The sequence below is a fragment of the Sinohyriopsis cumingii genome, chromosome 12 (assembly GCF_028554795.1).
Source record: "Sinohyriopsis cumingii isolate HCF-2022 chromosome 12, ASM2855479v2, whole genome shotgun sequence".
NCBI classification, from domain to species: domain Eukaryota; kingdom Metazoa; phylum Mollusca; class Bivalvia; order Unionida; family Unionidae; genus Sinohyriopsis; species Sinohyriopsis cumingii.
In genome coordinates, this window is record NC_142972.1 from 12217659 (window position 1) to 12230351 (window position 12693).

General features: G+C 35.7%; 1 protein-coding gene across 4 annotated transcripts in view; it reads left to right on the plus strand.

The window, feature by feature from the left end:
* The window catches only part of LOC149786011 (E3 ubiquitin-protein ligase rnf213-alpha-like), a 353460-nt gene that overhangs the window by 281954 nt on the left and 58813 nt on the right, over positions 1 to 12693 (plus strand). For all 4 annotated transcript variants that reach the window (XM_089976308.1, XM_089976310.1, XM_089976309.1 and 1 more), the window contains exons 71-75: positions 1273 to 1393; positions 3719 to 3835; positions 5661 to 5771; positions 7215 to 7268; positions 9609 to 9806. In XM_089976308.1, coding sequence (XP_089832434.1) covers positions 1273 to 1393; positions 3719 to 3835; positions 5661 to 5771; positions 7215 to 7268; positions 9609 to 9806 — 601 coding nt within the window. The remainder of the gene's footprint in view (positions 1 to 1272; positions 1394 to 3718; positions 3836 to 5660; positions 5772 to 7214; positions 7269 to 9608; positions 9807 to 12693) is intronic.

Consider the following 12693-nt stretch of genomic DNA (forward strand, 5'->3'; position numbering starts at 1 on the left):
TTTGTGGATAGGTAATAAAATAACCTGTAGATACTGATGTTTAAAGGTCAGAGGTCACATTACAGTAAATCTGAAAAAGCAAGTAATTGTTCCTGTATATTAAATTTAGTTCAAGACAAAAGGTTGAGGTCACTGGAACCTGTTGGTGAATAATTTCCAGTGTCAACCATATCTGACTGGTGTTTACACAGGGGGTTATTAAGCATGGGGAATGCATATAATGTACCAGTCATGGTATTCTTATTCAGTTTGCTTACTAGCCTCATGATAGTTTTTCTTCATACTTTGGATGTATCTTTATGAAGCTATGACATTTAATGATGCAACATGCTCACTCAAACTTTCGACCTTGAGGTCAAGGTCACACATGTAAGAGCAATCATAGGCTTGACAGGTCATGGTCTTCTTGTCATCTCATGAAAATTTTCTTTACTGTTCTATGTAATAGACCTATCATCAGGAATGCACATTTATCTTTTTTTGCAAAAGCTTATTTATAATGTCCTATGATATGAAGCAGTTACTGTCAAATTTGACCGCTCCAGTATCCCAGTTGGTAAGAGTGACCACTTCATATGCGGCATTTGCAAGGTTTGAACAGCACAGCAATTTATACCATAGACTTAGAAAATGGTACTAATAGCTGCCTCACCTGGCACTCAGCATTAAGAGGATAGTGTCAGGACTAGTCAGCCAGTTGTCAGGATAATGTGACTAGGTGGGACATGACGCTTTATTTATGAAGCATGATGCCCCAGTGCTAGATATCACTGTAAACTGCCACACTGCAGACATCATAGCGATATGACTAAATTTGGTAAAACTACATTAAAAATAAGAAAACATAACATGAAGTATCAAATTTCCTTCTCAAGATTCATCTTAAGGTAATGCCATGTCATTTACGATAATGATGTTATGCTAAAAATATTGGATATTTGTGTTCAATGGAGTATAAACTGGTTGAGCTGCACTTTCTGAATGTCAAATGAAGTCACACTGAAAATACATTTATTATACATTTACTACAGTAACTGTAAATACATTCATACTATAAACGCATTTATGTTCATTCATATGAATTTTAGTCATTTTACAAAAATGAGATTTTTCATTGGTACTAAAATCTGACTTGGGGAGGGGTCCAGGAAAGATCATTGTTCACTGGGTTTTTTTAATTTATATTGTGTATTAAACCTAGAAATCCATCAAACTTTGTACCTCATCAAGAATAGTTAATTCACAGTGGTGTTGTTTTCTGCTTCTTTCTAGGAAATTTTTCATAAAGCATCTCTGCCGCAGTTATGGAATTGACAGCTACCAAGCAATGTGCCAGAAAAGAGAGGTCAGCTTCTTGAGAGGACTGTGTATGGAGGACAGCTCAAAACCAGAGGTGACTTATTGTTTGAAGTCAGGATTAATTCATGCTATATTTATTACTTAACAGAAATAGGAGAATATTTGCACTTAATCTTTCCATTAGATTTAATTAGTCAGAAATTACTGCCAACATTTGCCTACAGGGGTTCTTGGTGGATGAGTGGTCTAAGGTGTTGTCCTTTACAGATTACTCACACATTTGACCTCTGTATGCATGAGATAGAGTCTTGGCTGAACTAATGTATGTAAGTGAGAAAGCATGTCCGTAGCTTCCCGTGGGTTGGTGTTCTTTCCAGGTTCTTACCGCACCAGATATTCTGGCTGCCACATGTAGCCTGTCATGTGCTGACATGGTGTTAAACCACACAAAGCCAAAACAATTTGCCTGCAGATGCATACATGTTCAATAGGATGGGTGTAGATTTGTTGGAAGCAAAGTGTAACATAGCAACTAAATGCCTGCATCAAAATAGAATGTTCCAGCACTAATTCTAATTGAATTATTATCCCATACCCAACCCACAACAGCCTTTAGTAAGTTGGCTCAAAATGTAGAGCCCATCCATATAAGGTGTAATGTCAGTCCCCAGCTTGAATGATGTAGGCAGTCCCCAGTTTTGAATGATGTGGGCAGTCTCCATCTTTGACTGATATGGGCAGTCCTCAGTTTTGAATTATGTGGGCAATCCCCAGCTTGAATAAACTGAGCAATACCCCAGCTTTGAATAATGTGGGCAACCCCCAACTGTTAATGATGTTGGCAATTCCCAGCTTTGAATGATGTGGGCAATTCCCAGCTTTGAATGATGTGGCCAATCCCCAGCTTGATTGATGTGGGTAATCCCCAGCTTTGAATAATGTGGGCAACCCCCAACTGTTAATGATGTGGGTGATTCCCAGCTTTGAATGATGTGGGCAATTCCCAGCTTTGAATGATGTGGGCAATTCCCAGCTTGGAATGAAGTGGGCAATCCCCAACTTGATTGATGTGGGCAAGCCGCTTGGAATGGTATGGTATTGGCAATCCCCATCTTGAATGAAGTGGTCAGTTCCCAGCTTGGAATGGTATGGGCAATTACCAGCTTAAATGTAGTGGGAGGGTTTAATCAGATTATATATGCACAAATGTATGTGTGCATTTTAGGGCCAGAATCATGATCTCCCTATTTTCTTCAGAACAACTGGCACAAATAAGTAACTGCATCATAATACTCAACAGTTTATTATCTAGTATATTTCAGTGTGTGTGTGTGTGTGGATATCAGAATATCACTATATATGAATAAATTTGCATAACCTCCTAATTTAGCTTGTGATTGTGTCTGTGTATGTGTGAACAGATAGGGGATATCAGGATATCACCATATTTTGAATAAATTAGTATAACCTTTTAACCACTGTGTGTGTGTGTGTGTGTGTGTGTATAGAATATCACCATGTATTAATAAAACTATTAACCAGTTTGGCTTTGTGTGTTTGTGTGTGATTGCAAAAATAAAGTGTTAATAATTATGGAATTGACAGCTACCAAGCAATTTGCCAGAAAAGCGAGGTCAGCTTTTTGAGAGGACTGTGTATGGAGGATAGCTTAAAACCAGAGGTGACTTATTGTTGAAGTCAGGATTAATTCATGCTATATTTATTACTTAACAGAAATAGGAGAAGATTTGCACTTAATCTTCCCATCAGATTTAATTAGTCAGAAATTTAAGCCCAGCATTTGCCTACAGGGGTTTTTGGTGGTTGAGTGGTCTAAGGTGTTGTCTTTTACAGATTTACTCACACATTTTACCTCTGTATGCATGAGTTCCTAGTCTTGGCTGAACTAATGTGTGTATGTGAGAAAGCATGTCCATAGCTTCCCATGGGTTGGGGTTCTTTCCAGATTCTTACTGCACCAGACATTCTGGCTACCATATGTAGCCTGTCATGTGCTGACATGGTGTAAAACCACACAGAACCAAAAAAGATTTGCCTACAGATGCATACATGTTCAATAGAATGTGTGTAGATTTGTTGGAAGCAAAGCGTAACTTGAGTTTGCAACCCAAAGGTTTAAAAATGTTCTTTAACTTGCAGAAGCTGTAAAGCCTGATCATTCCTTAAGTACTATTCTTGGTTTAAAATTGATGCAACAATAGCTATTCATATGGAAAATGTTGAGTGTTTTTCAACAGTACTGACAGTAGAATTTGGAATGGGGCAAAATTACAAATTTATGCCTAACAGTAATAATTATGCCACTTAGAATGAATCAGAAAAAAGGAATACTTTAATTAGATAAAAATTCCTGGGGTTGACATGTACATTGTTAAGCACATCTATGGTTCTTCAACAGGTAAATGAAGTATCAGACCGTTACATAGTGTGTGGACCTGACTACACAAGAATCCGAGATGCTGTGACTAAAGTGGCACATGGAGAGAACATTGAAAAGCTGGATGAGGCAGTTAAGGTAATAAAAGTGGTAATAACATGAACAAATTACATTTGAGTATAAGGGAATCTAACCAGTCTCTGTGTATTTTCACAATTTTGATTTGACTATGGTTCCAATCTACAGTTGTTATATACTTTTGAGGGAGAGACCAGTATAAGGTAAAGTTGGAAACAGTGCACTTTATGAAGTTAACATCTGAAAGATGAGCCAGAACTGATTCAGATTACACTGACTTAAGTTGTTATTAAAAGAGGGAAAATTAATTTTGCCTGATCGAACAATACTGACTTCTAAAAGTGCAGTGAATGCATTATAAAATATGTAAAACATAAAATAATTATCAGCTCATTTTTAGCCAATTTAGCTATGAAATCTAGGAATTGAAAATGACCTGAGTTTGCAGTCTTTTGAAATGTACACATCTGAAGTATGGCCAAGATGTATGCTCCATAACCCGAATTACACCATCAATCATACATTAAAATAAAGATTTAAGCTAAAGTGTTACAAGAATTAGAAAACGTTTCCTCTTTGACCGTTGAGAACCTAATCTGTTCCATTTCTGTTCTGACTCATGTTTATGTCTTTTAGCATAACATTGGTTATGTTGAGAAAATGCAATGTGCATTGTTTTAAACAGCTCACATTTTCATCATGTTAGGGAGAGGAGGCTGGGCTTGTGTGGGACTTTGCTGCTGTGAATACTATTCTGTGGAGGAATTCCTAATAATTATTAAGAAGGAATGTTTAGTTGCTTGCAACTTCAATGTTTCTGCATTATAACCAAAAATAAATCATACAATAATAAGATGTATTTGACAAAGACAAGCTAGAAGGGTGCACATCTGAAGTAATGCCAAGCTGTATACTTTATAACCCATATTACACCCATCAATCATACACCAAAATAAAGGGAATTAAAAGTTATTTTAACAATACCTAAGATATACAAAATCCTTCTTAAATAACCAGAATAACCAATGAAACAAATCTGGGTAATACTTTTTCATTTAGAACAAAACCCCATGCAAAATATGAAACTGTAGAGCAGAAACTATTAATGAATCTGACTATAAAATATACTTGAACCAGTCACTACATTTGGCAAATTTGATTGGACTGTATATGAATCTGCAATTAATCGCTGTATTTTTTAGAAAATTCTGTTTGACTTTAAAGGAATCTGTAACAGTCATAGCATGTTTTCACAAGTTTTATTTGACTTTAAAGGAATCCGTAATCATTCGCTATATTTGCACAAATTCCATTTCACTATAAAGGAATCTAGCTAGTTATTGTGTATTTTCACTCTTCAAAAATTTTGGATGTAGGTAATTGTTTGTTGGTAATAGCAAGTTCATGATTCAGTTTTAATTTACATTGAAAGCAGTGTATACGTATCACCTTCTATGCATTTGATTTTAGCCAGTTTGAATTTAATGAATGTTTATGATATTCTGTGCACCTATCTTTGAAAATCAGACTTTTTTTCATTTTTCATGTTAATTAAGTTTGACAAAAAGTTCTGAAATTGAACATGGAAAACAAAAGATGCTAAAATAAATTTGTTGCAGATATTTATGAATTTGTAATCTGTTCCAGTCCGAAAGGCCAAGTAAGTTAATAGCATGGACCTGCATCCATCATGCATCATTCGTTGTCTATCAAACATTGCATATAACAAGGTCATATACAATGGTTGGTATATTAGTTTACGTTAAGCACATCGCAAGTTTTACATTTCTATAGTATATTCCTATGGCATATAAAAAGGTGAAGTGCTGTGGATGGCTGTGGAAAAGAACTATATCTTCTTTAAATTGAGAAAAACTTTTTTCAGGAATCGACTGTCTTTGACAAAGGGACTGAACTTCTTGTGTGCCTAGCTCTTCATAGGGAGATAACTCTAGCTTCTCTACATGATCATGCTGGAAAGAAATTTTCACCAAAGGTATATTCTGGTCTGTGTATTAATGCATTGAATCACATGAATGGTTACAGATAAAAGTTCATCAGCTAGAGACTTTTAGCTTACTATAGGAATCCTCATGTCAGTCCATCCATCAACCCTATTGTCCATCCATCCACCCAGTTGTCTGGTACACAATTGCACTATTACTAGTAGTCTCACTAATTTTTGATTGATGGTTAATATTTGACCACTCACCTTCCAATGACCTGTCATTACAGTTAGGTAATTCAGTTAAATGCCTATTATAATTTATTAAATATTAGCTGTTGATGTATTTTAGGTACATACTGCCAGTTTTGCAATGGGTTTTGATAATGACCATTAAGGGAGGAATTGGTGGTGTGGTAAGCTGATGTAATGTCAAATTATAAGGCTTAGTCATCGGCTACCACTTGTAGGGGGGTGTTGTACATGTACCTTAAAATTTTAGTTGTGCATATAATGGAGATTTGTGAACATGGGCCATAATATCATTATCAACCTATAGTAATATCCTCAAGAGTAGAGACTGCACTTAAAACAACAAATACAATAATATGCAACAGAGATGCAGCCAGAGCACATGAGACCATGAATCCTGGAAAATTGGTATGAGCTTGCGCACTCAGAAAGCAGTGATATGCTAGAAAATGTGCCAGTTAGTTTAAACTCACACATTTGAAAAGGGAAGAATTTTTTTATGTGCTTTAAAATCTTGAGAGAGCTTGTTCCCTGTCAAGCCAGTGAAGCCATGTGACCAACCATAGCTGCTATTTCTCATGCACGAAATTTAAAAGTTATTTGTCTATGCTTACATCACTAAATCATCTGAATGTGATAATTTATAAAAACTAATGTTGCCTACATCGATATCTGAGCCTTTACTTAAGTTATTGAAGCTTTCATAGTAGTCAGTCTAATCATGAAACTCAAGAAAGTACTGAATGAAATCCGCTGCCTCCATTATGGAGAGTGGAGAATACAACCCAGTTACTTTAAATAGCAGATTACAACTAGAGCTTAAATAGCAACCACATGATCTGATGTAATGGTCATTCACATCAATGAATGTAGTATCTAATAGGGGATTTTCTTCGAAGCTGGCACCTCAAAAATCAGCTAAAAATTGCAATTTCATGAGAATAGTGTAGAGATGTCAAAATGCGCTTCTATGCAAATCAGATAGAGGTGTCGAAAGGCACTTCCATGAGAATGGAGTAATGGTGTCCAAAGACGCTTACATGAAGTAAAGGTTAAGGTCAGTGTTAAATGTGTTAGTAAGCACCATGTTAAAGTTGTATGCTTTCTAGCTAATTAAAGACAGACTAAATCTACAAATGGGTTCTTCTTGTCTTTAAAGTGTTTCCCTTTTAGGGCAGTGGATATATTTTCTGATATCTGGACAAAATTTCATATAAATTATGATAGATATTTAACTTCCAGGCTATCGAGTCACTACAAAACTACTGTACAAATGCAGAGCACCTAAAGAACAAGGTAAGAGCTTTTAAACTTCTTAATTTAATATATTGTAGTAACATTAACTTTTTACATCTTATCTGTAAAACAGGCTAGATTAGGTATTAGTTTTAGAACAGTATTGTTTTTACTGCATTTGTTTTTGCATTAGTTGTGTTTCTCTGATATTGCTTGCAATAATTATTAGATAAATTAGTCCTGAGGAGAACAAATCACTGGTAGAAAATGTAGGTCATAACTATAGTTTCATATTTTTGACATTGTTGAATATCAGTTTGTGAAATAAGGTATGCTTATTTAAATAGTTTCACTTGCCTTTAAAGTAAGTCACAGTTACGTACTTCTCTTTTTCAAGTGACTATATTATATTTGTTTGAATACTTATACAGCTGCTGTACATTTCATTGAATTGTTTGCCTCAATGAAAAAACAAGATCTTTTGGCTTCTGTTAAGTGCTCATTTGAGCATATAATATAGACCCTGATGTGCCAGCACACTATACAACAGCAGATCATTGTCTATAAGTGAGTGAGTTTGTATGATCTGTGTTTGCAAACAGACAAAACTATTTGGACCTTGATAAATAGTTGTTGTTGTTGTAATGTTTAACGCCATTTTTCAGCACAAGATAGGCTATACATGGCGGCCAGTATTAATGGTGGAGGAAGAACCAGGGAAATCCCCAGAAAGAACCACCGACTCTCGAGAAGCTACTGGCAAGCTTTCTCACATACCCACATTGGCCGAATCTGAGACTCGAACCTACGCAGACAGAGGTGAGATAACAGTGATCCGTAACGGAAAGCACGTTGGACCACTCGGCCACTTGGGGCCCCTTGATAAATATTAGTATATTCAATCATAAGCTTATTATGACCTTGATAAGTACATTTTATCATATTCAGTCATAAAACTATTATAACCTTGATAATGACCATTTCATCCATTATTTTGACCTTGATAAGTAGGATATCATCATTTTTCTCACTTCAAGGAGAATCATTACATAATTTCATATAAAATTATCTTATTAATTTTTTTGATTGATTAGCAGACTGCTTGATCAGTTGAGCTTAGCTTAGATGAAAAGTCCAGAGTTTTGCTTACTTTTGCTTCTCAGTTTTGACACATTCTTCATCCCTTGATCTTGAAATAATCTTTCAGCCCAAGATGTTTCTAGAAGTGTCACATTTTAAATTTAAAATAAGGGAAGGCATGAAAAAGATCAATACTTGTATGAACTCAGATGAGTAAAGACTTGATTCCGTCATGTATTTGAAATTTCGCATTAAACATTTCAGCTTGTTTTTCATTTAAGCTTTTTGCACCAAATTTGAATTCAGTTGGAGTATTATCCTCAGTTAAAGGCAGTTAATTGTATTTTGTAAAAATGCAGCATGTTAAAGCACTTAAACTCTCAAGATAGCCTGTGATTCTGAACCAATACATTTCTCCATGAGATGGTAAATTCAGATTTATAAATGTGAGTATTAGGTTGTATATGGTACAGTTAAAATATGATGTCAAAGCCTTTGTTTGAAACATGCCATGTGGCTTGCCCAAGGGAAAACATAAAAATTGCTTGTATCTGGAATAAGTCTTTGGGTAGTATCACTCACCATCTCTGTATTTGGGTAGTATCACTCACCATCGTTGTTGTCATTCATACTGGGGTATTTGGGTAGTATCACTCACTATCATTGTTGTCATTCATATTGGGGTATTTGGGTAGTATCACTCGCCATCATTGTTGTCATTCATATTGGTGTATTTGGGTAGTATTACTCGCCATCATTGTTGTCATTCATATTGGGGTATTTGGGTAGTATCACATGCCATCATTGTTGTCATTCATATTGGGGTATTTGGGTAGTATCACTTGCCATCATTGTTGTCATTCATATTGGGGTATTTGGGTAGTATCACTCACCATCATTGTTGTCATTCATATTGGGGTATTTGGGTAGTATCACTCACCATCATTGTTGTCATTCATATTGGGGTATTTGGGTAGTATCACCATCATTGTTGTCATTCATATTGGGGTATTTGGGTAGTATCACTCACCATCATTGTATTTGGGTAGTATCACTCACCATCATTGTTGTCATTCATATTGGGGTATTTGGGTAGTATCACTCACCATCATTGTATTTGGGTAGTGTCACTCACCATCATTGTATTTGGGTAGTATCACTCACCTTCACTGTATTTGGGTAGTATCACTCACTATCATTGTTGTCATTCATATTGGGCTGTGAGCTTTGATTTCTTTACATTTTGTTTCAAACAAACTTCATTCAGCTCTGTATAGCAGAAAATGTAATTCAGATTGCTTTAAAAACATTGTATTTCAGGAAATAATACAAGCCTTGATTCAAAATTCATATGGGAAACAAGTTGCTTTCCTGACAGTGACACCTGGCCTAGACCTTCAACAGCAGGGAGTGTTGTGTTTGCTGGTGCATTGTGACCTAGTTCTTAGAAATCTACATGGAGACAGAACTCTGATGCAGCCATTGGTTAGATTGGCAACACAGCCTGAGACACTTACGGTAAAGTTAAAGAATGCATGCCATTCATAGCATTGGTATGACATAGGCATTACTCATTCTGCCATCTGCATTGGTGTCATCATCATTAACAGTGATTAAGGGCATGGTTAGCATTTTAGTGTGTGATCATCAGTCCCAACCCAATGAAAGATTGCTTTCCGACTTGGACTGTAAAGTTAGTAAAAGGTTCCCAGTCATACCCATGCATTGCTACTCTCCTTATAACCTGCAAGTATTGCTAAGGTCATTTAAACATCATAGTTAAGCTTTGGCTTAAGTTTTTATGTGTGGTCATGGGTCCCAAATATGGTGTGAGAAGGCTATTATACTTGGACAAAAGAATTTGAAAGCACTGTCCTTTTATATACGTACCTCCTATAATTCAATATGTGAATCAAAAAACATAATTTTCAATAATCCTAGCCCCTCCCCGGAATTTTTGACCACCACCTTTTACATGTCTGGAGCAATTTTGTCTGTATGAATGGTTAACAGTCCTGCTTAGAGACATGGAAAAGCTATGCTAAAGGCAGATTATTACAGAGTCTGTTATAAGGCACAGTGGTCGGAGATAAACAATCACCATTTCCCATATTAATTAATTGGATGAGAATAGCTAGGATGATGCCATGCGAAGTCCTTTTGAGCACTGCTGTGGGAGAGCTAGAAATGCCATGTCAAGTCCTTTTGAGCACTGCTGTGGGAAAGCTAGAAATGCCATGTCAAGTCCTTTTGAGCACTGCTGTGGGAGAGTTAGAAATGCCATGTCAAGTCCTTTTGAGCACTGCTGTGGGAGAGCTAGAGTGTACTGATACAATACAAATAACAATATCAAGGACTTGATACAATACATATTGCAGTATGTATCACCCAGTGAGTTTAGTACAAGTAATGCCAGATTATTTCCGGACAAACAGTATAAGATGTCCATTGGTTGTGGACAAGAAGTCTATTTTAGCAAGGTTTAAGACAACCAGATGAAAAATAGTTTATTCCTACTGCTGACGAGATGCTTCACAATAACTGCATTGCAGTGCATTGTCAACAGACTATTCATTAAAGCTATCACAAGTCAATAATGGCATCAAGTAGTATTAGTATGGACTGTGATGATGTAGTTATTGTCACGAGTGAAGTATCGTGATGTAAAACACATAAAATAGACAATAAAATGAATCAGTGAAAGTGTGCAAAAATAATTCTTTCTACAAATTACAATCACTGACATATCAATTATCCCAGTCTTTGAAAATCACTGTTCCTATCATGTAGGCTTGGAAATGTATAATATGCCTGATGCATCCTCTGTCATGTCAAGTTAGAGGTTTCACAATAAGTAAAAAGATAACAAAGGAATTCTTTCTTTAAATTAAAATAAAAGGAAATAAATGAATAAATTATCCCAGTCTCATAAAATCATTGTTCCCCCCACCTGCCATGATTGTGCTGATATGTCATTAAATCCTGTTTATACTTACATATCCCACTGAATGCAACACCTGTATCATTATTGTACATAAATATCCCACTGGATGCAACACCTGTATCATTAATGTACATAAATATCCCACTGGATGCAACACCTGCATCATTATTGTACATAAATATCCCACTGGATGCAACATCTGTATCATTATTGTACATAAATATCCCACTGGATGCAACACCTGCATCATTATTGTACATACATATCCCACTGGATACAACACCTGTATCATAATTGTACATATCCCACTGGATGCAAAACCTGTATCATTATTGTACATAAATATCCCCCTGGATGCAACACCTGTATCATTACTGTACAAGCCACATGCCCCCCCTCCCCTTCATACTACATCTGACTGGTCACTCAATCTCCACATTTATTGTAAGTACATACATTGAGGGTTTAGTGCCATAGAGTATCATTATAAGTAGTACATACACTGAAAGTTCAGTACCATATAGTAATATCATAAGTAGCACATACATTGAGTTCAGTATATTGAGTACTATCATTTATCCATACATTGAGAGTTAGTACCATAGAGTACTATCATAAATAGTATATACATTGAGAGTTCAGTACCATAGAGTATCATTATAAGTAGTACATACATTGAGAGTTCAGTACCATTGAGTACTATCATAAGTAGTTCACAAATAGAGAGCAATAAACTGTAGCATTCTTTTAGTAAAAGTATGTACACGAGAGGGTACTAGGGTCTTATTTATGGCAGGTGAGACAAGGAATAAAGCTGTTTCTTAAGCAGATGGTGGTCAATTCTGTATTAGCACTGAAAGTTAAAAGGTGGTAATACATTCCATGTAAGTGACATCAGACTCAGTTTAGTCTCTTATTTATAAGAAGGTTAGTTGTAAAAGAAGAGTCAGTTTGTATTTTATGTTTGATATTCATCAAATAACTTGGTTACATTTCTCATCCAGACATCACCCCAAAATAATCATTTCATAATGTCCATTTATATCTACATTCTGTTGCAGTTTACTTGCGAGTAAATGCGTTAAGTGAATAACATTTGGGGACATTGGTGAAAAGTGAACAGTTGTTACAGTGAAACGGTTGCTTTACAAGTCATTGGTAAGATTTGATATGAAGTCAGTGATTGAAGTAGAAAAATGATGATTGTGTTCTTAATACTAACTGTTGTCTATGTCTTGGAGTTAACACTTAATAAACCCCCAGAGATCAAAGAATATGATGCATTCAGATTTAGGTTGAAGTGTTATAGATTTCAGGATTTTATTTCTCATGCTTAAAAATCTTGTTGTGGCTCATATTCCTCTATCTTCTAACATTCAGCTGCCAAAGTTGCAAGGTATGTGGTTCTTTGGATGAATTTGATTTCATATACCGGAGCTCGCATAATTTTTTGGTTACTTG